The sequence below is a fragment of the Brienomyrus brachyistius genome, chromosome 8, assembly GCF_023856365.1.
Source record: "Brienomyrus brachyistius isolate T26 chromosome 8, BBRACH_0.4, whole genome shotgun sequence".
In the NCBI taxonomy this organism is placed as follows: Eukaryota; Metazoa; Chordata; class Actinopteri; order Osteoglossiformes; family Mormyridae; genus Brienomyrus; species Brienomyrus brachyistius.
Window position 1 is genome coordinate 9,279,636 of NC_064540.1, and position 25,878 is coordinate 9,305,513.

The 25,878-nt window shown below is 48.1% G+C and overlaps 3 protein-coding genes across 4 annotated transcripts; 2 read left to right on the forward strand and 1 right to left on the reverse strand.

Moving 5' to 3' along the window:
- Positions 1-648: 648 nt before the first annotated feature.
- LOC125747776 (zinc fingers and homeoboxes protein 3-like) lies at positions 649-11,966 on the reverse strand. Of its 2 annotated transcripts, none has more exons than XM_049023260.1 (3): positions 11,467-11,966; positions 2,541-5,769; positions 649-1,849 (listed from the first exon to the last, which is right to left on the reverse strand). In XM_049023260.1, the coding sequence occupies exons 2-3, from the start codon at positions 5,578-5,580 to the stop codon at positions 1,839-1,841; spliced, it is 3,051 nt and encodes a 1,016-aa protein (XP_048879217.1). In that variant the 5' UTR covers positions 5,581-5,769; positions 11,467-11,966; the 3' UTR covers positions 649-1,838. The 2 variants fall into 2 exon arrangements, with proteins under 2 accessions (XP_048879217.1, XP_048879215.1); XM_049023258.1 differs by lacking the exon at positions 11,467-11,966 and adding an exon at positions 10,266-11,400.
- Positions 11,967-12,851: 885 nt separating this feature from the next.
- On the forward strand, positions 12,852-16,200 carry rab5if (RAB5 interacting factor). Its single transcript, XM_049023261.1, has 4 exons — positions 12,852-13,296; positions 13,896-13,999; positions 14,377-14,506; positions 15,636-16,200. The coding sequence occupies exons 1-4, from the start codon at positions 13,189-13,191 to the stop codon at positions 15,675-15,677; spliced, it is 384 nt and encodes a 127-aa protein (XP_048879218.1). The 5' UTR covers positions 12,852-13,188; the 3' UTR covers positions 15,678-16,200.
- A 989-nt stretch (positions 16,201-17,189) lies between these two features.
- Positions 17,190-21,151, forward strand: fam83d (family with sequence similarity 83 member D). Its single transcript, XM_049023887.1, has 4 exons — positions 17,190-17,844; positions 19,305-19,472; positions 19,687-19,811; positions 19,974-21,151. Exons 1-4 carry the CDS (start codon positions 17,266-17,268, stop codon positions 20,806-20,808), a joined length of 1,707 nt encoding a protein of 568 aa, XP_048879844.1. The 5' UTR covers positions 17,190-17,265; the 3' UTR covers positions 20,809-21,151.
- The last annotated feature ends 4,727 nt before the right edge of the window (positions 21,152-25,878 follow it).

Here is a 25,878-nt window from a genome sequence, read left to right on the forward strand (position 1 = left end):
GGGTTTGCAAAGTACCCCAGTGCTTTTGATATAGCAAATTTTAGGTTTATAGTGGAATAATATAGATTTGCTGTAAGATTTCTTGTGTGGATGTGAGTGTCACGCCAGAACCATGACAGTTGGTAACCCTGGACGTGCGAGGGCAGGACATCCGCATGAAGAGGGGTGGGGGGGGGCTGCAGCAGCCTACATGGAGAGCACCAGGCCGCGAGGCACAAGCCAGCGGGGGTCACGGACATATCCCTGCCCAAACGGACGCGGAAAACATTCTTTAAATCGATACATTTCACGAACAGCTTTTCTCTTATTTGCACAGGAGATGAATTCATTTGTTGCATTTTTATCTACCCTTATGCCACAAACGTCAGACTCAATTAACAACTAGACGAGCGTGGCTGGGACGTCCTTCTTAACGAACCCCACCAATCATTCGATGCTTGACATTCTTAAAGGAATTTTGTCAGAAGACAGGGGCTGTTCTGTCACACTGTCAGGATATTTTAAGGGGTGGGGGAAGGGGGCTCCTTAACATCCAGAACACCAGCAAGTGAGTCTGACGTCCCAAAGTGACAAGGACCGGACTGACAGAATATATCGGATGGGGACCCAGATCGTTTGGAGCCGTGACAAAAAAAAAAAAAAAAAAGCTTGTTAGTCATAATCCATTTATTCTGCAAATACTCAAAGATAAAATCGGTGACAGCGTCAGGCGCGGCAAACCTGCATTCTGCTGAGAGGGTTTAGGCTTGCTTTTCACAGTTCTAATAACCAAAGTACCGTAAATCCAGGAATATGCGCACAGTTCAAAATTTCTGCAAATAAAATCATCGCAAAGGTTTTTTGTGCTAAGTGGTTAATGCTTCATTAATGTCTATTGATGCAACCTTTGTTTATCAGAGAGCACCTTAATTCCCTTAAAAAATGCAGCTTAACAGGAATGCAGATCTGATAGAATACGGCATGATGAACATGGTAAACATGATCACAATGAACAGGGCGGTACAGTTACTCACACTTATGGCTGGTCATCGGCTGCGTTGCTGGTGGTCTGCCCGGGCGTCCAAATTCTTTGCTCCGCCCCCTGATCCCATACTTTACATTTTGCAAATAAATGTTTGTTGTTGGATAGCTTGCCTCCTTTACAGTCATTTTTGATCAGTTGAGCTCAGTGCACACTGGTTGAAACATGCAAGCCAGCATTAGACTTCAGCGGGCAGAGTGTGTGTGTGTGCGTGTGTGTGTGTGTCTCAGATCATCCCAGGCCTCCTGGACTCAAGCATTAACTTTGCAGAAAGCACAGCGTGGATGGATCCGTCGACCCATTAGTGACAAGGCAATTACAGCTGGACTCACAGTATAAAAAAGACAAAACTGGAGTAAAATTCAAGGCTGTGCTAAAAGTACTAATCGCTTAAAACAAATATAAAAACAAAACAACAAACACATTGACACTTTTGTCATCAGTCAGGATTTAAATGCCCCTTTCCAGTTTCATAATGTCTGCAGCCACCAGGGGCTGTTGACCTGTCCCACCTCGGTGCCCCCCTCCCCCCCTTTAGCCCCGTACCCCTAACTGGCTGGTCCCAGGAGGGCGAGAAATGGCCCCCATAGACACCTGGCAAGCTTCAACGCTTGCAGGCCAGTTTGTTCTAAACCTTTCCTTTTCTCCCTCGTTTTTAAGACAGCAGGCGGTGGGGTTGGGTATAAAGTCTCAGATCTTATAAAATGTTTTTAAAAAGCACGCTTGTTTTTTTTTTCTGTGGCTGATGCACTCGGCCCCCGACTGCTGGCGAAGGAGTCGCTTCGGTGCTGGTGCCTGGAGCCGCGCAGCTGCTGCATCACTCCCCTCCTGAAACACAGACACACAGCACTGCAGGCCACTCGCTCTTTGATTCCGTCCCAGACATTCATTATAGTTCTTTTGGACATTATGCATAGAAGTTTCCTTTTATGTTGCTACAAACATGGGATCATTACAGCACTAATTCAGTTTAAAATTCGAACAGATCACTTATCCATCCCCCACAACCGAGTCCAAAAGTGTGGCAAGCCTGGGGCCTCAATCAGGAAAGCCAGGCAGGTGACACCGGGGGGGGGGGACACTCGCAACTAACCGCGTGTTTTAAGACTGCGCAGGGAAACCATGCAAATGAGTGTGGCTCACCATTTCAGCGGCACACTATTCAATACATAATTTAATCGATATGCAAATCTAGACACACTGGACTAATGAACACTAGGTGAAATCCCAAAATCCATTTCTAAATGCTGATTTTGGATTGGTCGGAATCAAGCAGAGGACTCATAAACGTTCAAACTATCTGCCCTTCCTCAAGTGGTAAACAAACAAACAAACATATGCTGCCTTTATTTCCAGTTCCTCCAGGGTCCTAATAAGTCTGATTTGTATCCCACTTAGCAGAAAATTCTGGATGAAAATGAAAGCACAGATTATCCTTCCTGTATGTCTATTGCTTTAATTAAAACCTATTTATTTTACATGGTAAAGGCAGCAACACTAGCATAGGGTGACAACCTACCTGAAAGACCTTTGCAGGGCTTCAGCTGGGCTTCAGCTACAAGAGACACGTCCTCTTTAGCAGCCAAGCCACCTGGATACAGTACAGCTGTCATCTCCCTCGCCATCCCATGCACCTTTTTGGTCTCCTTATTTGCTGCCTGCTCAGCTCCCTTCACTGGCTCAGTGCGCAGAGCCGTGGGCACACTGGCTCCTTGGAGACTGGGATCCTCCCTGATCCCCTGAGATCTGTCCCCCTCCGTCGTCCCCTGGGTGTCTGAGTGGTCCCCCGGTGCCTCATCTCTTCTCCGGCTTTCCTCTTCCTCTGCAAACACCTCCTCCTCCTCCAGCATGGCACGCTGGTAGGCTTCAAGCCACTTTAACTGGCCGTTCTTGTATACATAGCGGCTATCCCCGAACCAGCGGACCACCTCCGGTCTCGGGAGCCCTGTCAGTGCCACCAGTTGGTCGTACTGCACGCTGCCGGGCCATTGGGTGCGGGCAAACACCTGCTTGAGCATGTGCATCTGCTGCGGGGTCTTCTTGCCACGAGTGGGCGTGATGGTGGAGACACATGGGAAATGAGAAGATACCTTGAGACTCTGGGACTCCAACATACCATCGTCCAGGTCCTTCTGGCCACTGGCTTCTGTCACCTTCAGCATCTTCAGGTTTATCTTGATGGGGTCAACTTTAGGTTTCGCACCTGGCCCACTGCTCATGAGGTCTTCCATCTCAGTGTGGCTTGGCGCTCCTGGTATGAGGGCCGGTGCTTTGCAAGTTTCTGCCTTTTTGGTCACAGTGTCCACTCGGTCATTCTCCATGTCTTTGTCCGTGCTTGCCTCCTCCTTTTTCTTTTCAGGTGCCGGTTTCTTGTGCTGCTCTGATGACCACTCATCAAATGCTTGCCCACTTTTCTTTGCCTTAGTCTGTAACTGGACCAGGTCCTCAACAGCCGGGTGTGGGTCCAGTGCCATGTTAGCCTCTAGGACACACATCTGTCGAACTTCCTGCTCCTTGCGATGTGTGGAATGATCCGGGCTTGGAGACGGCAATTCTGGCTGCAGGATCGGTGGGCTCACTGAGGACCGGTGGGCCTTCGGGTTCTCGGTAGATATGAGACTGTCGGCAAAGTCCGGGACAGACCCCTTTCCAAGTAGACCCATGTCGCCAGAGCGTAGGCCTTTCAGGTTACGATTGTGGTAGCGGCGGTCGCTGAACCACTTGCGGACCTCGCGGACTGTCAGACCTGTGATCCGGGTGAGCCGCTCCACCTCTTCCTGCTCTGGGAACTGGCTTCGGGTAAAGCTCTGCTTGAGGGCACCCAGCTGCTCTTGCGACTTCTTGCTCTTGTAGAAGCTGGGGTCTAGGAAGCTGCTGGGAAGCATGCGAGAACTGTGGCTACTACCAGGAACTAGTGGTGATAGGTCAATCACTCTCCCATCTGTGCTGCTATTCAATCTGCTGGTAGAGCTGGTGCTGGAGTTCATTTTGCTGGTATCGTTATTGGTGATGGTGGTAATGTTACTAGAGCTAATTCCACTGCTATTGCTAGTGCTCATGGTGCTGCTGATGATGCTGCTGGTGCGGGTGCCGCTACCAACGATGCAGCTCCCACTGCTGCTGCTGCTGCTACCCACCACGCTGACGACAACACCCAACCCCTTGTCTGCGACCAGTGCAGCAGCTGGCTTGGCTTGCATTTGTGGTCCGGATCCTATATTTGGTTTGGGTGTGACTGCCAGGGTAACTGGACCGCCCCCCACCTGGATCCCATTCGACACAACTGGCTGAGAAACAATCACTCCGCTCTTGCCCTGCAAGACATGGGAGACACTGCCGGGGACTGACGTGGTTGGCATGACTGTGACTGTTGTCTGGGTCTGTCGCTGGGTGTTGTGGGAGGGGCGAAGCTGTGCCTGGGATGATTGGCGGGTGGTGGCACTGGAAGTGAGCTGAGGGGACGGTGGTTTGATGATGGTGCTGAACATCTTTCTCCGCGAGTCCTCAATCTCTTCAGGTGACCAGCTGATGCCTTGCTTGAGCCGCTGCGCCGTGAACCAAATCTTAATCTGCTCCTCAGGGTAGTTGGTGACCACTGTGAGATAACAGAGCTCAGCCTTGGTGGGATAGGGGAACTTGCTGAAGGAGGTCTTCAGGAAGCTACTGGTATCCATAGCAGCATCGTAAGTGGGGATGCTGCACAGAGGGATCATCACTTTGGGAAGGTTCTTGGAGCTACTGTCTGAGGAGGAAGAGTGTGAAGAGGAAACCACAGGTGAGGATTTCTGCAGATGTGCCCAGTTGTGGACCACCTGACCAACAGGAACCTTCAGCACTGGCACCACTGATGACCCATTGACGACCGGCACAGTGGCTGGAAGGGCACTTCTTTGGGTGGCCTTGTTATTCCCCGTGGGGACCACCTGTGCTGCTGCCGAGTGCTCCTGCACTTCCGCCTCATTGCCGGCTGCGGGACTTGCCTCATCTGGAACATGTGACACCACGATCTTCTTGTGCTCGCCCTTGCCCTTCATCATCCTCATGATGGGAGTCTTCGTGATAGAGATCTCAGACTCTGTGGGGCCCCCACCAGAGACCAAGCTCTGCTCCACGATCATCCTCCAGTCTCTCTTGCGTACCTGCAGCGTAGTGGTGGCAGTGCTGGGGTGGGCGCGGGCATTGTGCAAGGCCAAGCCCTCAAACTTCCTGGTGGTGACTCCGCAGTCCAGACAGTGAAAGCTGGGCTCAGCCCGGAAGTCTGGGTGGCTACTGTAGACATGGTCCAGGAATAGGTTGAGATCTTGGGATTCGAACCGGCATGGCTGGCACCCATAACTGTCTGCCTCATGCCGCAGGGCACCCCTTTCAGGGCTGGAGGAGCTGCCTTCCTCCTTCGAGTCCCATGTTGTGGTGGCGACCTTCTCCGTGGGGAGGCTAAAACCAGCGCTCTTGGCTGTCAGACGGAAACAGCCTGCTGGGCTATGGCCCTGCCCGTCCGACATGCTCGCAGCTTTCGCTGGGATCATGCAGGGAATTGTCGACTTCCTTTTGCTGGCCATAGCTACAGGAGGACCCAGTGGGGGGAACCGGCAAAACTCTGGAACCGTTACTCCCACGAGGACCAAGTCTGAGCCACTCACTGCCAGTCGCCGTCTCCGTAGGAGAGACCACGGCGCCTCATAGTCTTGCGTGGATTCCGGGACGTCTTCCGAGACACATGTGCTTTTAGCAGCAAACAGAATCCCGTGCTTTAAGGGAAGGGAAAAAAATAGGAGAAATACCAAATGGCAATTAAGTCATTACTCTTGTTGAAAGACTTAGACCCAATTTGAAACAAAATCATGATTTGACGCATGTCTCCTGGACTATCAGGCTCGTAAACAGAGTGCACAAGGCGACGGCAGCAGGTAGCGTGTTGGCCGAGGACGTGAGCATCATGCTTCGACATGCTGCACACATAAACATGCCGTGTCTTCAGTGCATCTGCCTAGTGGGCAGACCATGGGAAACCTATTTTCTCTTTCCAGTACTCACTGTCTCTCACTCGCTCACAGACGGACACACACACACACACACGGTGTGGTACCACCTGTTAACAAATTTAGCTCAGTGCGCTTAATTGGCTAATACTATTTATCTACATATTTAATTATTTATTTTCACGCAGACAAGTGTGGACAGAGGCACCATCCCAAATACCCCTGAGCAGCACACACGGATGACCACCCTCCACATTTTACACAGGCAAGTGATCAGACAGACCACCTCTGCTAGCTTGAGGTCCTTTCAGGACAAGGTTCATCTCTGGTTCAAGTTTTTCCGCTTGTTTTACTTAGCAACTATGTAAACCCTCCCTCTCGCGGTGATTGTTACTCTGGGCACTCTACCACATGTAGCACAGATGTAAGGACTACAGTTTAAAGCGATGACCCCCCCCCTTTTTCCAAACTGCTGAATTTCCACATAACAGCATGTGCCCAAAGGCGGAAGAATGTCAAAGTCACCTCCTCCCCCTGACTGCAGCGCTCCTGCCCCCACCTCATGTTATTTCATTACGAGCTGATTAACAAATGCCCTTATCCAAAGCAACTCGCATATCTTACAATTTGTACAGTTTAGACGAGAGGAGGTTTTATTACGACAATTCATATTAACTAACATGCTCAAGGTTACAACACCAGTCCGCACTACCGAGCACCGAACCTGCAACCTATTAGTGACAAATCTGGCACCTTTAGAACTGGAAAACTACCCCTGCCCCCCTGTCGCCCCTCCCCACAACCTCCCAGCTCGCTACAATCCAGGGGCCAAACTAGAGGATTCTACAAGATACCAGATTGTGGCGTGTCAGTGCTTGGCTTGGCCCCCGTCTCTGTGGGGCAGTGGGCTCAGGGACCAGAGCAACACCATGGTGCCTGCTCCAGGTCTCAGCTTCCGCGTAAATGTCCCCACCATCCCCCCCCCCACCACCGACCATGAATAAAAAATGAAGCTGCCCCAAAAATAACACTACCCGGCAGGGCTACGGTGCCGTCCCAAACCGCCTCACAGCTGATGGGGAATCTAGGTCAGCATGATGTCTCGCTCTGATCCGTCTCACGCTGCCGCCGCATCCAGATGCGGGCCTTCTGGTGGCAGCTCATCCTGCAGAGGGCGGGGGCATGTGGAAAGTGGAGTACAGGGTGTTCCCGATGCGGCCTGGGTATGTGGACGGATGTGCGTGTGAGTGCGTCACCTGGAATTCCATCACTCAGAGGCCGCATAACACACCTTTTATCTTTTTGGTAGTTGGGGGGTGGGACAACACCTCTTCACCAAGGCCCTTCTGCTTTTGATTGCTAGACCCCACCCCAGGAATGGTGTGACGTGTGCAGGTGAACACGCCACTCACCTGTAGCACGTCGCATTCAGGGGAAAGGGTGCATACCTGGGCGGGCTGGCCCGGAGTGGCCGGCGCCGGGTCGACCCGGCTTAGAGGCCCTGCCAGTGCAGACAATGGCTGCCCTGGGAGGCCCTCCTGCCTGAAGGTCCCGTTTTGCATGACAAGCGCCGAAGCCACCGGTGGGGGGTTGGGGAGCGAAACGAGGTCACGTATCAAGACGACGCTTTATTTGCGAGAGGGAGCTGCGGGGTGCGGCAGGCAAGCGAGGGCCGCCAGTGGCACTGGAGGTTTCCACGCAGTGAGAGGGAGTTTCCAACATCCTGGGCTTTTCTGATGGACACGTCGGAAAAAGATAGACATATTGGAAATGACATACTGTGGGGGTCTTTATCACACACCCACACACCCGGCTGTCTGGAGAACTTCCCAAAAACAGTTTCAGCTCCCCCCCCCCCCCCAAGAAGCATCTGAAAGATGGAGATGGATGAAAGTACAGAGTTCTGGCCATTTCAGAGGGAACACGGTGTTACGCAACATGGCAGAGAAGCTGCCCCACTAGGAAGCCGTACTGCCGCCCATACCGCCACTGTGCCCCAACCCCCCCTCCCACCATGGCCCACTTCCCCCCACTCCGCGTAAGACACAAAAGGCAGCAGCAGGACTTTCGGGGGGTCAGCCGCACGTCACGCCAGCACCGAGGGTTGTGGGGGTGGGGGAGAGGAAGTGTGTGGGGGTTGGGAGTGAGATTCGACGGGGGGGGGGGGGGGGCGACAGGGAGCGAGGAGGTGTGAAGAGCCGCCAGGGAGCCTGCGAGGCGCCCCGGGCCTCCCTGTCCTTTCATTCACACACGCACGAACGCACACGGTGCCTCGCTCCCCCTCCTCCGCCCCGGATAACGCCGAAGTCTCCGCCATGATCTGAGCAACCGCTGAACCAGGGGCAGCCTCTGAAATTAAGCTACAATCACAAGGGATTCTCAAAATGAAATAAACCCCCTTGCTCCAGGAAAAGGTCCCTTTCATGTAACACATGGCACCGTGTGGCACGCCACACTCACCTCAGCTCAGACCAGCGAGCCCCCCAGGGTCGGAGGTGCCCCTGACCGTACACTAAACCCCACGCAGCTTCGATGCGGCACCGGCTGGCTCAGACAGTGGGCCGTCACACTTTCACTGTGTATCAGGGACATGGGACAAAGGGAGATTCGAGGATGGTGTCAGTGAACATGGCGATGCTGACCACGCCCATGGTATGATATTCATGCTGGCGTCTCAAAATGGGCATTTTTTTAAAGCAAAATGTCAGACTGGTATTTATCAAGTAGTCAGCCTGCCTCTGGGCAAGATGACCTGGCGCAAGAAATATTGATATGCGAGCGTCGGTAGCCGGTAGGCAGGTCCATGTCCTGCAGGACCCCCACCCCACATATCTCAGAGAACAGCTTTGGGTACACCAGATGTGTGAGGACCATCCAGCTCCAAGTGTCCGAGGAGGCAGGAGATGTGGTGAAACACACGATCCACGAATAACCCAGGAGATTCACCCACAAGCCTGGCTGGAAACTGCGGGGGGGGGGGGGGGGGGGGGGGGCTTAGTGTATGGGTGCTAAGAAGCAGCTCTTTTATCCCTTGGGGGGGGGGGCAGTGGGGGACAGAGAGATTGCCCTGTGAAGTAATTTTTTATAAACTTGCCCTTGTTCCTTTGCGTTTCAGCACACACACAAACACGCTTTGTTATGGTCATAAACCAAACTGCGCCTTGTTCCAAATGGCAGCGAATCCAAATGAAAGCCAATAGGTTTGGCCTCATTGCTACAGCTTGGGAAAATAAAACTGAGGGCAGGAGCATTCTTTGAGGCTCACAATGGGAACCAGTGCTCCCTGGTGCAGATCCAGCAGCAGCCTGGTCCCCTCGAACCCACTCCGGCCAGGCAGCAATGCCCACGCAGCACGATTCCTTATTTGCTGGATATTTTTATTCTATATAGGTACTCAGACTGCTGTTAGCTGCCTGAACAGCTTATCCGGTTAAGCTAACTATTCCCAAGGACTCCCCCCCTTCCTGACTGCAGCTGTAAAGCACATGAGTGTTATAAAAAAAAAAAACATCCATATTCACCTCTCGCAGTTTGATAAAGGTCACTACAGATGAGATCTTGCCTCGGAGTGGCTGAACTGCTAACAGGTTGTGCAGACATTGGCAAAGTCAGAAGCAAACCACCATGTTTTCATTGCTGTTTCTTGTTTTACATCAAGGTGCTAACATATGGTTTACACCCCTGTCTACCCTAAGCCAGTCCCTGCATTTCCACCTACTTGATATATATCCTGGATAAAAACAGAGGCTTGGCAGGCTGCTTAATAATAATAATAATAATAATTATAAATAAATAAAAAAACAGGAGGTCACACTGGTAACTATAATTAGCATGCGAGCAATAGTACTGGTTAAGAACAGGGACAAGAACCTGAAGGCTTTGGGGTCGCATCCCAACAGGAGTCTTGGTGTGGCACCTTCCAGCAAGGCACTGACCCTGACACTTTCCCAAAATTTTACATGTATAGGTGCATAATCAGTGTAATCGATAAAAAGCGTCGCTTAAGCAACAAAATGGAAATGTAGCACAAGTAAACAGCGCGATAATCACGCTGGAAGGTGAAGCTCTCACGTGCTGCCGTCTTTTAAAAATAAATTTGCCTTTAATATCGTTAAATCTAGATATGGCAATAAAAACAGGACTTTTTATTTTGCAGTTTTAACAATCCAGCACATTAAAAAGACAACCGTTTGTTGAGTCACTCTCAGCTAATCGTTATTCCCAGCCGCATAATTTGACCATTGTGAAGCCTGGCTTGGCGTTACCTGATCTGACTGCTTCACCATGGGCTACCATTTTGTGCGGTGGGCTCCGAGTTCACGGCGGCACAGTGATCGGCGAAGAAAGCTGGCGCGGCGATGCCACACCGGGGCAATGCCGCTTATTAATGTCGGTGATTTAGCGTTTCTTGTGAAAGCTCCTCCGTCCGTAGGTGACCGATCACGGCAAACAGAGGATGCAGCACCGGCATGGTGTCTTTGGAGCTACCGCAAGTTTTTAGGCAAAAGGAACAATAAGATATAATGGGAAATTCGGGAGGTGAACTTTACCCGTGATGAGACGTTACATATATCAACCGAAAGATTTATAGTGCTAAACAGGTGCTCCAGTACACATGATCTTCAGTAATAATACATCCAAAAAACTACCCAATTGTATGAAAGCCCGCAACTGCGTGTCGATTTGGGGTCCCTTCCGACTTGTTGGGCTTCTACAAGCTAATACGGAGGCAGATGTTTAACGCGATTCCCCCAAATCCCCATCCAGCGCCCCACATGATCCCCCGGGAAAGCGCACATGCAGCGTTACAGCGTCCGACAGAGTTCTCTCGTTAAGTACGATTAAAATATAAAAGTTTGGGGCCTCGCTGCTTTTAAAAAAAAAAAAATACTAAAATGGAGAGCTGGCTGCGTGTTGCGCGTTTAATGACCCCAGTCCCGGCATAGCCGAGATTTTGTTTCACATGCTACTTTCGCGGGGAGCTTTTTTAAGGTGGATCGCACAAACTGCATGACGAATAAGAAGAAAAATGAGAGGAAGGGGAAAGGAGAGGGCTGATGGCAGCGGAGCGACGATGGGCTGCCGTGATGTAGTATGAGTAAGCAAATGTAACACTGAGCAAATCCCGAAAACTGTAACAAAGTGGCGCGTTAACCCTTTCGCTACAGTCCGTAACAGTAACTAGCTGGCGTGCAGTACGGATCGCTGCCCGCCTAGGGATCGCGGCGCAAAGTGACCATAATACGGCGGAAAAATGGATTTGTTTGGGGGCAAGGCGCTCCTTCCCAAAAACCGTAATTGGGTGCCCTTCAACTGTCGCCATTTTATATATTGGCGACTTCATGTAAACTGGCCGGTGGAAGCGCCGCAAAGGTAAATAGTCTAGGATAGTAAAGCAAGTTTAAAGAGCGGCTCCAACTCCCCTTCTACGGCTGCCCGCAAATAACAGGGTAACAGTGCGCTTACCTTATAGCTGATCTCAGTCAAAACAGAAATCTTCAGCAAATAGTAAATAAAGAGTATTAGATTTGTGCTCCAGTTGGTGCCTATTGCATTGAGGGGGTGGGACCTATCTGCTCCGCTGCACCGGGTGTATGGCTACAGCTCCGGCACTGACCACGAAACGGTACATTTCAATGGCTCGTTTACTCCTGTTCATTTTGGAGAAACATTAGCGGTACCCCGATGGGGGACAGGGGGGGTTAGAAATTTACGGCGTCTGTGCCCGAGAAACACGTGACCGGAGTCGTCAGGCACCATAAAGCTGCCTCATGTGAGCCGATCTAGGACGCGTATCCCCGAATCCAGTGCATCCCTGTCCGGGGAAGTTGGCCGGTTTCGTGGCTTGGTCCCATGGATCGGTACTGTAATGGAGGACTTTGCCTTGTCCTGACTTAACCGGTCAAGCCAAGGCAATTAAAGAAAACGGCGTTTTCCTTTTTATAAATCGACTTTTGTTTGTAAAGAAAACATCCCTCGTATTGATGATACCTCTAGACATATAGCGTAACGAGAGAATACGGCTGCTTTTATGTTTGCAGTTTTATCACTTACGTATGTATGTTGTTTATCAGAATAACTTGGGACAGGTGCCATTTGGAAAATTACATTTGCAGTATCGTAGTTATTTTATTCATAAACATGATAAATGGGTTAATTTATTAACGTGTTAAATATAACACAATGAATTCAGCTTCTCGGGTCCAAATCTGTGAATACGATTAACGAGTTTTATTTATAGGTGAATCCTGTATTTTTATTGCATTTTGTTTATTTAGTTTAGAATAATATTTGTAGCAGGGTGCGTAATATTTTTACGAGACTTTGTACAGACGTTCGCCTGCTCATACATGAGACTAGTCGCGCCTCCACTCATTATGCGTGACGGCAGCCGGAGACTAGTCTTATACTGCCACCTAACGACAGGGGTGGGGACTGCCTTTTACGGTGAATGGATTTTCCATTTTAACGTTGTTTTCAAATGCGCATGTGCCATATTTCAGCAATAAATAAATCGCAATCAGTGCGGCTCAGTAAGTAGCACGGGGTATGTTGGAGTTGTCTTCTAATGTATTCTTGTACGTTTTTTTCGGGAATGGTACGTTATATAAAACAATGTCTTAACATAAAAATCATATCATAAATTTTAATTATTTCCAAGTTTTCCCATTAACATATCACCAATTGTTTCGCCACAATGTCTTGTCTAACACTGAATGTGTTTAATATCCTTGGAGATTAAAAGCCACGCTATTTAGAAAGAGGAAAACGAGAGGTTTCACGTTCTTCCAGTTGGGGGCACTGTTTTTATTTCTTGGGCTTTTCCGATTAAAACTAAGAGGAGTGACAATATGGTCAACGAGCCTCGGAGCCGCACTTCCAATTGGTTGAGCGCTGAGACGTCGTGCTTTCTGTTTGGTTGCGAGATACGAGGTCAATCTCCACGGTGCATGCGCCGAAAGCTGGCGTGTGGCATATGTGGAGTCAGCAGTGTTCGCCAGAATTAGCGAAAGGCTGCGATACGTTCAGGGTATCCGGTGTATGTGAGTCAGCGAAGGGCGAGAGGCACCGAGACCGAGCAGTTTGCAGCTTTCCCGCACAAACGTCGTTTAACCACTTAAAAAGAGTAAGAAGAAGAAGGAGGAGCGCATTAGTCCAGAGCCCCGGACTCGAGAGTCGTCGCGGAGAATGAAGAGCAGTTCAAAGAGGAAAGAAGAAGTGAATCTCGCAAACGGCGGCGTGAAGCAGTCGACATGGAGCAAAGCGTTAAGCAGCAACGCCGTGTGGGAAGAGAAGGTGCGGCGGCAGACAGTTGTCCGGGCTGCTCCTCCCGTCATTGGCGGCGCGGTCACGTGGTGTCCCCGGATGTGTGTTTGGGCCGCGGGCAAACGCGCATGTCATCCACATGCAGCACGTTTAAAAACTCTTAAGTGGTTTTAGATTAACATAGAAACCAAAGAGGTCCCTGGTCAGTCGTTTAACCTGCTTTACTTTAGTAGTCGCTGTGAATTGTGACGTAGCTCAATGGGAAGCACTGTTTTGAATACAGAGTATATAATTATTCAGATTTGCTCCAGTTCCAGCTAAGAAGTTAGTCCTAAGTTTTCATGCTGAAATGTAAAATTTTAGTAACGTTTCAAAATATTTATTTTTTTATTTAATCTTATTAAGCACCCTGAAACTTATTCTGTCCAGTTTGGTTTATAAACGTTTGCTTTTCCGAATCCCACGATTTCGAAACGTTGTAGACTAAATCGTATGTAAAATGAATTTCAGTAAACATAATTTCGGTTTGTGTGTTTTGAAAGATTTTCTTAGTTTTTTTTGTTAAATATTTGTTTTGCAAAATAAAAATGTAACCATTTGTTTAAAAGAGATTCTCACTTTTTTTACAGGATGAATTTTTAGACGTGATCTACTGGTTTCGGCAAATCATCGCTGTTATTTTAGGCGTAATCTGGGGAATTGTGCCTCTCAAAGGATTTCTAGGGATTGCCATGTAAGCATCTCATTCACACACAAATTGGTCGTATACAGAGTTTTGTGTTTGTGTGTTAAATATAGCCTCCCTGTGTGATGGTTTTGTTGTGTGTCTGTGGGATGGATGGATTGCGAGCAAGTAAACTACTTCAGTACCTGAGTGGGTGAGGCTTCAGCTTTATTGAAAACAAATTCATTGCCTTATTTCTGCAATAGGAAAAAGTCCTGTGCTGTCCTTTGTTTTTCAGTTCTGCATTTTTTCTATCTAGTAATTGTATGTTATTCGTATGTATTGTATGTATGTCATTTATAATGTGAAGCGTCCCTTTATTGGTACGTCTTTAGTTGTGTTCTTTTGTGACCCGCTTTGATGAGTCTTGTCGTCTCCTCTCTCAGATTCTGCATCATCAATGCCGGCCTCCTCTACATCTACTTCAGCAGCTTCCAGCAGGTGGACGAGGAGGAGTACGGGGGCACCTGGGAGCTCACTAAGGAGGGCTTCATGACTTCCTTTGCCCTTTTCCTGGTTCGAACATCCTTATTACTCTGAATTTTTGCTGTGTTTTCCGTTTAGTTATATTCTCTGGAAGGTCCTGTATGTCAGGCTGCAGTCCCAAAAACAGAAGCATCACTGTTTTTTGCAGCCTTCTGTCTGTCTCATTTCCACAGAATAGCAAACACTTGATTTTTAAATTTTTTTTCTTGCCAGTGTATGTACATTGATGCCCAGTTCGGCCAAACGTAATGGGGCTTTGTGATACTGTCGTTTTCCATGGACAATTTAAATTCCCTGTGTATGTCATCTTTGGCATAACTGCTCGGCAGAGCTTGTACGCCCTTGTGAATTTTTTGCACTCTTCAGTCTGCTCGATCTTTCTTTTTTTCCTCCACCACTCATTTTCCCGTACTTCTGCATAAGTCGGCACTGGTGCTTGTGGTAAACCAGTCAGACCAGCAAAGTTTTTATTTCTATAAACCTCGCCCCAGGAATTTCTGATTGAATGAAAAGTACCTACCTCAGAATAAGGTGTAGAGAAGTTCAGGAACTGCCTCAGAGGAACTACAGTCGGGCTGAGTTCCTGCAGCAGGAACTTGAAAGAAGTTCCTGAGTTCCTAAAGTTCCTGTGGTGGGAAAGTGCCCATTTATCCACCAGTGAGTGGAACTAATCTTAATTGAGCTGTCTTACCCGATCTTGACATTAATCATTTACATGACGGCTTGACAAGCTTCCCCTGCCTCTGTCGACAGTGATGGTCCTGTTATGAGGGCAAATGGCAGGCTAAGTATTGATTGTACACAGGGGCGTAGCTAGAAATTCTATCAAAATGTCACCTTGCTCCCCACTAAATGGTTAAATCGTACTTTTATGTAATTCAGTAACTCTACCTGTTAAAGGGCCCCTGTAAGGTGCTGGGCCCCTTGAATCTGCCAGGGTATCCATACCCCTGCTGTGGCTTTGGTCTCCTCTCTACTGCTGCCACTTGTTGCTGTATCGAATATCAGGTGGCTGTGAGCCTTGTAGTGCTCATGCTGTGTGTTTTTTAAATGACTTGTAGCTGTAAGTACTGCGGTACATGTTTTAACGTGTTGGTTTGTCTTCTGAACTGTGACACGTCTCCATGGATCTATCACTTGCCTGTGTCCTGTGTTTCAGGTCGTCTGGATCATATTTTACACGGCGCTGCACTACGACTAAGGACACGTGTCGGGGGCAGGGCGGCACGTCCTCATTGGTCTGCGATGCCGCGATTATGATGTCGAAGTACAAAGTCTTTCCCTGCTTCTTTCTCATTGTTACCAACCAAACAGTCTGGAAGGAGAGCATTATGGGTACTTGACGATAAGTAACCTCAGGCAGAGGTTGTCCTGTAGATCGTCGGAACTAAAACTACACCCTCTGATCCTTCCCAGGTGGGCATGGGTTTTGACTTTTTATCTTTTAGATCGCATTAAAACAGGAACACATTTTAATTACATGTTTTTTGATGATGGGAGGTTAGAGACAATTAGCTTGGATATGAAATGCCTGCACGGATTAATTTAAGTGACTGTATAAATTAGCTGTGCAACTTTTGAATTTTTATCAAATCCAGAATGTATTACACAGCTGTTTCCTGTTCTCATTTGACCAAGTATATTTTTCAGTATTTTATGTTTGACTAATTGTGTCTTCATAAACCATTTGGAGAGTTGTAATATAATAAACTGACCTGAAAATATTCTGGAGCAGACTGCAGTGAATTCTTTAATGTCTGATATGCTGTTTTGCACAATGTAATTTTGATAACCCTGTTTTTCAATTTATTATATTGCATTTTAGGTAATGCTTTATTTTTTAAATTGATCCTTATCAGTATATTTTCAGTCCACCTGCTTTTTGATGCCTTTCCCTCATATTTGCACTGGTAGGATCAAGCTAAACCGTACTTCATAATTGATACTTTATTGATCCTATGAGGAAATTCTCTTTACGCTCCTGCCAGTTTACCTTATGTAGGTGAGAGCAACCTGGCTGTGAAGGGCTGACACCCGATGTGGCATTCAAGGAGCTGGGGGTTAAGGGTCTTGCTCAAGGACCTGTTGATGTGCTGAGGCCAGGCTTAAACCAGTGACCTTCTGATTGCAGGCTCCAAGACTAGGCCACCGAGTTACATTGCTGCCCCCGCCAATAGAAAAAATCAGGGGAGAGAAGCTTTATTTACTGAACTCTGTATGCTGTGCTTTTTATGAATCCCACAACTAGAATTCATACTTAATGTACCTGTTTGTTACCCTGAAACGGGCAGGATTCTGTTATTAAAACTTTAATTACACACATACAATCACATTTAAGTAACGAACTATGGGTGTATGATTTTGGGGTGTTGAAATTCAAAGTAGTAATCAACAAGTGCTAAAGCACTTATTTTACTGTTATAGGCAGACGCAGCTATTTGCAGGTCCGTCAATGAACAGATGTCTATATCCATTAATAATTAACAGGGGAATGATTTGTTGAGTCAAGAGTATAACTCCATCTCTTGTAAAGTGTGCAGCACACGTGCAGGCAATGAATTTGTTTTCGTTCAATTCAAACTGAGCCAATCAGCGAACGCGATGTGTTGGGGGTGGGGTCAGGCCGGTTGCTCCAGGATGCGGCGTTACAGCTCCGGGGTACATGTGTGGGAAATAGGCTTGTTTTCATTCAATTCAATCTGAACGAATCAGCAGGCGCACTGCGAAGGGGGTGGGGTCATAGGCGGGACTAGGCCAGAGGCTCCGGTTTGACAGCTCAAGCTCAGCCAATGGCGACAAAGCGGTGGAGTTTAGACTTCGGAGTAGATGTGCCTATGTCAGTTTTGAAACGATACCGATTCGGGGAAACTGGACAGTGTGATACGTTTGTAGCAATGGCTCTGTCACAGTGTCTAGACGATTCCCCAGCACCCCGGGTCTTTCGGCGTGGTGGCGATCTGCACGTCCAGGAGCTGTACGATGAGAGGCACCGGCTTGCTATGGAGGTGTTGATCGCTGACGGTTTGCAGCCCTTTTTGTCTTTTCTGGAGAAAGAGAAAATGCCCAACTTTCTCTCCGACGCCGAGATCCGGTACATTAGTAGCGCGGCCGTGGTGCCGCGCTGCGCGTCCTTGGAGGACTTGGGTCCGGAGCATTCCGTCAGCGGCTCCATGGACTGCTCCTCTGTCACCTACTTTCCTGACGTGTCGGATGTGGAACCCCCGCTGCTGGAGTTGGGCTGGCCGGGCTTCACCACCGGCTCCTTCCGAGGAGTCACCCGGGCGGTCGCCCATTTCCAGCCTAGCTATGGAGAATGTATCTACAGCTGCAAGGAAGCTGCCAGGAAGATGATTAAAAGCGCCAAGGAGGTACTGTTAAAGTAACTATACATGTCAGCCACGTGTGCACTAAAAGGGTTCATTCTTAGGAAAACTGGATGCGATATTTATTATATATGAATAAAACCAGCTTAAAGTTAAAAAAGAGCCATGATATTCATTCCTAACATTATTTAAGCTCAAAACTGCAGTATTTCAAATTGTAAGCTATTAGGTCCCCAGGCACGTATGGTGAAAATATGACGTGCCCTTCCCCATTATTTCCTTAAAAAGTGTGCTCTTTGAGCTGTACTGCACACTACACCAGGGGGCACCAACCTTTCTGAAACTGAGACACTTCACGGGTACTGAGCCATACGAAGGGCTACCAGTTTGAAACGTCCTCCTAAACTTATCTAAATGTCATGTATAATAAATGTGTTTTAAATGCTTTTTTTTTTTTTTAGATATTGTCATTTTCAAATCTATATAAATGCAAATGTGATTAAAGAAGAATAGCAAGAGGATAAAATAAAATTTTAGTCGCTGCTCACTGGTGAGTTGTGCTATTTTTAGAACATGTCCGCGGGCGATTCATGTGGTTCTTGGGGGCATCCTGGTGCCCGCGGGCACCATGTTGGTGACCTCTGCACTACACAAATACTGCTACTTCTTCATTAAAAGAAAGGCCAGCAGAGGACAATGCTATGTCTCAAAGATTTAAATGAATGCAAAAGAAGCACTAGGATTTCAAACCCATAATAAACGCACACATGCCTGCACTGCGCTCACAGGGGGGGGGGGGGGGTGTCCCGTTTCCGATCACACCCTTAATGGGGGGCCCCACTCAGCGCATGCATCACTCAGCATGTAAACATTTTTTAACACTTGGGGGGGGGTATGTTTGTCAAGGATTCAATTCATGGTTTGCATAGGCTTTATTTTAAGTCTTTACTATCGTATGGGCAACACGATAGCTTGAGTTTGCCGTCCATTTTCCCAAAATGTGCTACAAATAGAAATTTCATTCCCAGACAAAAAGCTGTAGCTGATTTTTTGTTTCCTTGTATCCAGTAATAATTTCTGGCAGTTAAGTGTGTTAAACGCCTAAAGCGGCTTCCAGGAACGTTAAGAATGCTGGAAACTGAGCCCCGCGGGGAACAGGCCTGTGCTGGTGTATGTACCGACATGCCGGGGTCTCTGCTGCTCCAAGCCCTGTCCTAGTAAATCCGGTTTAGTTGCTTCCATGAAATATTCAGCTGATCACCAGGGTCTATATGTAACAACCTCCACAAACGATACCAGTCAATAGTTAGGGCACACCTACAGAAAATCATTTGTTTTTATAGCCATATAATGATCCTAAGCACACCTGGAGGTGATGTAGTATCATCTTATGAGCAAGGAAAGATTTGGCGTGCTGCAACCAGTGTAAAAAGCCCCCCAGAGCAAGTCTCAATGAGATCCTTCACTTTCAGGTACCTCTCCAAGACTCACCTTGTCTGTTGCAGGTTATCGCCGTGGTAACTGACTCCCTGACGGATGTGGACATCTTCCGGGACCTGCAGGAGGCGTGCATTCAGCGGCGGGTGCCTGTGTACGTACTGCTGGACCGGGCCTGCGTGCCGGCATTCCTGCAGATGTGCGGCAACCTGGACATCCGTCTGGATGACCTGCAGGTACTTGTCTGACCCCCACTGTGCTGCTGTCGCTGTTTTGAGGCTCAGTATTTTGCCTGAAGCATCCTATAGATTCACATTTAGAGCAGAATTTCCCTAAAGCATCGGATCTCACCGGAACATCCTGGAATCATGCAGACTTTTTTTTTTGTTGATTGTTGCTGTGCTAGTGGCAGTTGCCCTAATAACCTCAATGTTGCTGTCTTCCCCAAAGCTCATGCGTGTGCGGACTATAACCGGGGCAACCTACTTCCTGCGGTCTGGGGCCAAGCTCACGGGGCAGGTGCACGAGCGCTTCATGCTGATCGATGGAAATCGGGTGGCCACCGGCTCCTACAGGTACGGGGTGGGCTGCCACCAGAGCTCTTCTCATGACCAGCATGTTAGCAGTTCAGCTCTGGTGCAGCAGCACCCCCTGATGGCGGGGTGAAATGCCGCACAGGTGATCTGCTGGGTAGCACAGGTTACTAGTTCGTTTACTGGATCTTCCCATTTGCTTAGGTTCACTTGGACCGATGGGAAGCTGAACAGCAGCAACCTCATCGAACTGTCGGGCCAGATATCAGAAAAATTCGATGAGGAGTTTCGGATCCTCTACGCACAGTCCCTGCCCCTGGCCTCGTGCCCGCACACGCTCCCTGACACCAAGAGCCGCATCAAGTCTGACTCCCTCATCCAGAAAAAGGTGCCCCCGCCTTCCCCGTTGATGCCAGCACTGCAGCTGGCAAGGGCAGCCAGCACTCCCAGCCGAGCACCACCTGCTGGAGCAGCACCCCCCAGCAGCCCAGGGAGTGGCCAAAATAGCCCAGGATCCGACATCTCCACCATTGGGGAGGACTGGATGGAGCAGGCACACATGCGGGACGTCATGGGTGGTGCCGGGCTGGCTGTGGGAGCAGAGCTTGCCTTGACTGCCCCCACCTGCCATGTCACCACCCAGACCGACTTCTCCACCGAGGAATGTTGTTCACAAACGGCTCAGGAGGCTCAGCCAGACCCAGCTGCCCCAGAACTCACCTCACTTCCCTCGACCCATCCGGGCTCACCCCCCCCCAGGCCCACTGTATGCCCCCCCATTCCCCGATGCTCCCCCCCTGGTGGCCACCTCAGGGACTGCTTTCTCAAGCTCACAAAAGAGCGGCAGTACCACTACTCAGCCATACGCTCCAAACTCGACCACATGGTGGCACTATTGGCCCAGCGGCGTGAGCTGGGTGACCTCACCAACCTGAACGTGGGCCCCGGCTTTCTGAGGGTGTGCAAAGAGCCAGTTCGAGGTCCAGTGGCAGATGGTCTGCTCATGTCACCCTGGCCCAAGGCCCGATGCCTCCAGTAGGGGGGTAACAGGACCCTGGCTGCTATATAGGGGCTTAAGCTCACATCAGTCTGGGTTTATAAGCACTGAACTACTGTCTTCCCTCTATTACACTGTGCGGTACGGAGTAGTGTGGGTATTGCCTGCCTGTGTGGCATCTGACATGTCCTGCTGACAAATGGTGTGGCTGCTAGGGTATGTTTCTCCTGCTGGCTGAACCCTGTTCCCTAAACACTACATCCCTCTCCCCTAAACGCTACATCCCTCTCCCCTAAACGCTACATCCCTCTCCCCTAAACGCTACATCCCTCTCCCCTAAACCCTACATCCCTCTCCCCTAAACGCTACATCCCTCTCCCCTAAACCTTACATCCCTCTCCCCTAAACGCTACATCCCTCTCCCCTAAACCCTACATCCCTCTCCCCTAAACCCTACATCCCTCTCCCCTAAACGCTACATCCCTAAACCCTACATCCCTCTCCCCTAAACCCTACATCCCTCTCCCCTAAACCCTACATCCCTCTCCCCTAAACGCTACATCCCTCTCCCCTAAACCCTACATCCCTCTCCCCTAAACCCTACATCCCTCTCCCCTAAACGCTACATCCCTAAACCCTACATCCCTCTCCCCTAAACCCTACATCCCTCTCCCCTAAACCCTACATCCCTCTCCCCTAAACGCTACATCCCTAAACCCTACATCCCTCTCCCCTAAACCCTACATCCCTCTCCCCTAAACCCTACATCCCTCTCCCCTAAACCCTACATCCCTCTCCCCTAAACGCTACATCCCTCTCCCCTAAACCCTACATCCCTCTCCCCTAAACCCTACATCCCTAAACGCTACATCCCTCTCCCCTAAACGCTACATCCCTCTCCCCTAAACGCTACATCCCTCTCCCCTAAACCCTACATCTCTAAACCTTCATCCAGCATGCTGCCCTTCACTGTCTTCTAACCAAAATTGCTTCTGAATGCAAGAACAAAGAATGTATGCCTGTTATGCAGCTGATAATTTTAAGGTGCAATAATACAAATGGGGTGCTTTACTTTAGGGAGTTTTTTAAAGTATGTCGTATTTGTTAGCGGTTGTGCAAACTTGCAAAGTGAAATTAATAAGTGAAAGAGCATTCACTGTAAAGTAAAAATGTGATTCTGTAAGAAGTACAGTCATGCGTCGTTAACGACAGGGATATGTTTTGAGAAATGTGTTATTGGGTGATTTTGTTGTTGTGCAAACCTCATAGAGTAGTTACACAAACCTAGGTGGCATAGCCCAATGGTTCTCAACCTATTTTGCATCGCAACCTAGTTTTTACCATGCCAGCTCAGTCGCAACCCTATATTATGTATAGGTTTACATTAAGGCTATGATGTGCCAGTGAATTTTAAATTAAGCATCTGTGGTTTGGTTGATTGCTCATTAGCTTTGTGCTAAGCATTTACAGACCCAAGACCCATTTATATAGGTCAATTTGTGCCCTTGAGAGGTAAAGTGGGCTATCCCACAAAAACAAAGTTTTGAGAAAACGAGCTCCAAAGTTGACATTTAAAAAAAAAAAAAATCAGTGTGCCTATACCCTACAATTGATATATATCATAGGTAGCACAGAGGTATGACTTAGATAATAACAACTTATCCAACTGAAAATATTCAATAAAAAGGGGGTAGGGGTCAAAAATGTGAGATAGCCCACTTTACCTCTCAAGGGCACATTTGAGGACTGGGGTTGGGAAATCTGATCGTGGATCAGCATAGAAGCTTGCTGGTTTTAAAATGCTTACATTTCCAACTCTGCCTCACTACCCATTCAGAACTTGATATGATCCAAATTTGCGTCGTGACCCATGTGTTGAGAATCACTGCATAGCCTATTATACACACAGGTTACAGTAAACTTCTTTTTATTCAAGTGGAAAGAGTATACTCTGAAATAATGATAAAAAGTTCAGAATAGACAATGCATAAACCAGTAACATAGTTTCTTATTATCAAGTATTATTTACTGTACATAATTGTATGTGCTGTACTTTTATACAACTGGCAGTGCAGTAGTTTTTTTTTACACTAGCATTACTGCACACATGTGCCTAATACTTTGCACTAGGACGTTAAGATGGGTACGTCACCATTTGGCAATTGGAATAATTCTGCTCCATTATACTCCCTCCATTATATCTTATGGGACCACCGTTACATATGCGGTCCGTTGTGGACCGAAACGTCGTTATCTGGTGCATGACTGTACAATATTTGACACTATGTTGAATGTTTCCTCTGCAGTGGCCCTGATTGCCCACTGTAACGGACTGAGAGTGGGGTCACTGTAACAGACTGAGAGTGGGGTCACTAGTCCCTCTTTCCTCATTGTTCACTGCTGCCTTCTGTTGTATTAAAACTCTAGAACAGGCGCAGACTGGCATTTTCCTTTTTCTCCTTGGGGGGGGGGGGGGGGGGAGATTCTTCCATTAATCAATAAATGCGCTTAAAAAGTTATGCGTATTTGAGTTAAGTGTATTCTCCCCTCATCAGTGTGGACACGCCCACCACAGAAGACATTTCTTACAATTCCAATATAAATGTATCAACAGAAAATGCTGAAATCCACTTTACTGTGTTTTTCAGTATTTTCCAGTGCGCCCGGCTTTTTCGGTTCGCCAGCTTGCTGCAAATAGAAACTTGGAATCCTCATGGCCATTATGACTAGAGTTTCTCATGTAAGTGGGATTAAAACTTTATGTTTGAATTAGTGGATACACAGAACACCTTTTGTCACATTAGCAAATGTTTCACTGTTGCATCTCTCAATATAATTATCTTTGCGCAAAAGGAACAGTGGGAATGACCAGCACGCCCACTGTCAAGGCTGCACCTATTATGAATTCTGCTGAGATAATTTGATACATGAATCCATTTTCAATGTATAAGCATTTATATTAATTCATTAATTTGAGACACTTACAAAATGCAGTTGCTCTTAATCAAACACTTTATTTATTAACGTGTAATGGAATCAATTATTTTTGCTTGTAAATCTACATGTCTCTGGGCTCATAGTAACATTGTTGGCTTAAACATCGTTACTGAGCATAACAGGCAATTGAAATAATTGCAACAGGTAGCACCTCTTGATAACTGAATTATAGTATTCCTTTTCCAAATTGGTCTGTGCATCAGCTGGGCAAAATCAAACACAAATGTCATAAAAACATTTGTTTATGCATCTTTTGAATGAGGGAGATTAATTGAATTCAGCAAAACAGTCGACGAACTGAGTCAGGCTAACTTACACTTGCATAGATATATGTGTGAGTGATATGACAACACTATTCAATAGACCAGAGCAATCCACACATAATAGTGAATTAAACTATTAAATGAAAGGAGTAACAGCCTACGCAGGAATCATGTTTTGTAGCAGGCAAACACTAGTGGCCCAAAACCATTCCTATATTTCTAAACATAGCGAACAAAAACTATTCTACTTCTAAACATAGCAAACAAAAAGGTTCCCATACTTCTTAAAGAACTATGACACTTCTTGAAGAACTATTGACACAATTAACACCAAATTCTATGTACTATTCCACTTTCTTTCTCCATTGTCTTGCCCTACATCACAGAAATTGCAATTAAACAATGGATCTGTGCCACTACCGCTTGTAAGTACATTTTTGTTTTGGAGTCCACCAGTGGATTTTCACTGTGCATCTAGAGTGACGTCATTGCCGGGCCCAAAGTGGGCTTCCTGTCTCTCAGTGGATGTACCTCACAGTGGACATCTGCAGCCAGACCCATCTCAACCCATCAGGAAGCTATTGTGGTAAGTGCCTCCCCAGTAGTTCATGTTCCAACGAAAAGTACATAGTCTGGAGTAGGTTACTGCAGTGTGAACACGGCATATTAATTAGGCATATTAATAAACATATATTTAAAAAGAATTAGTACTAAATGAGTAACACCATTCCATGCTTCTTTCTTGGGTTTTTTATATCCCTTACTGACATTACTAAATATGACAGTTCATTTGCTTTCCACTTCCTGAAGTTTTTGTTACTCTTGGAGTCTGGTTCTTGACTGTCTTTAGATTTTCTTTTGGGCATTCATGACTTCTCTCAACTTTTCTTCTTAAGATTCTGTGTCAGCACATGGCCCGGCAGTCTCATGCCCTTTTATGGGGATTGGCAGGAGGTTTACCTATGCTAATTAAGAACAACTGACACATGTTTGCAATGTACGGCTACAATGGGATTCATCAATATAAGAACACATTTGCTAACACCTCTGCGGTTTAATAACACGTCGTGAATCTGACGTAGACTTTTCTTAGGACCTTTCTCAAGAACAAATTTAAGACAAAACTTTGTGATATTGATGAATTAGGCGCAGTGTTCTCTCCATTTATACTTGGGGTCCTCTGCTTTCCTGCTACAGTCCAATGAAGTGCTGTTAGGTGAATTTGTACCCTGCGATGGACCGGCACCCTGTCTAGAGTGTCCCCCCCCGGGTTGGCATTCCATTCGGGGTGTCCCCTGACCTTACCCCTCCTAGGCACAGGTTCCTGCCCCATCCCCGGCCTTACACCCCTAGGCACAGGTTCCTGTCCCATCCCCGGCCTTACACCCCTAGGCACAGGTTCCTGCCCCATCCCCGGCCTTACACCCCTAGGCACAGGTTCCTGCCCCATCCCCTGACCTTACCCCTCCTAGGCACAGGTTCCTGCCCCATCCCCGGCCTTACACCCCTAGGCACAGGTTCCTGCCCCATCCCTGGCCTTACACCCCTAGGCACAGGTTCCTGCCCCATCCCCGGCCTTACACCCCTAGGCACAGGTTCCTGCCCCATCCCCGGCCTTACACCCCTAGGCACAGGTTCCTGCCCCATCCCCGGCCTTACACCCCTAGGCACAGGTTCCTGCCCCATCCCCGGCCTTACACCCCTAGGCACAGGTTCCTGCCCCATCCCCGGCCTTACACCCCTAGGCACAGGTTCCTGCCCCATCCCCGGCCTTACACCCCTAGGCACAGGTTCCTGCCCCATCCCCGGCCTTACACCCCTAGGCACAGGTTCCTGCCCCATCCCCGGCCTT

Bases quoted from the DNA above. Each gene is read 5' to 3' on its own strand.
- LOC125747776 (XM_049023258.1), bottom strand. From the start codon at position 10,286: ATGGTGAAGCAGTCAGATCAG. The intron at 5,770-10,265 runs GTAACGCCAAGC...CTTCCCTTAAAG, and splicing joins TGGTGAAGCAGTCAGATCAG to CACGGGATTCTGTTTGCTGC.
- rab5if (XM_049023261.1), top strand. From the start codon at position 13,189: ATGAAGAGCAGTTCAAAGAGGAAAGAAGAAGTGAATCTCGCAAACGGC. The intron at 13,297-13,895 runs GTGCGGCGGCAG...CTTTTTTTACAG, and splicing joins ACGCCGTGTGGGAAGAGAAG to GATGAATTTTTAGACGTGAT. The intron at 14,000-14,376 runs GTAAGCATCTCA...CTCCTCTCTCAG, and splicing joins GGATTTCTAGGGATTGCCAT to ATTCTGCATCATCAATGCCG.
- fam83d (XM_049023887.1), top strand. From the start codon at position 17,266: ATGGCGACAAAGCGGTGGAGTTTAGACTTCGGAGTAGATGTGCCTATG. The intron at 17,845-19,304 runs GTACTGTTAAAG...TGTCTGTTGCAG, and splicing joins TGATTAAAAGCGCCAAGGAG to GTTATCGCCGTGGTAACTGA. The intron at 19,812-19,973 runs GTACGGGGTGGG...CCATTTGCTTAG, and splicing joins GTGGCCACCGGCTCCTACAG to GTTCACTTGGACCGATGGGA.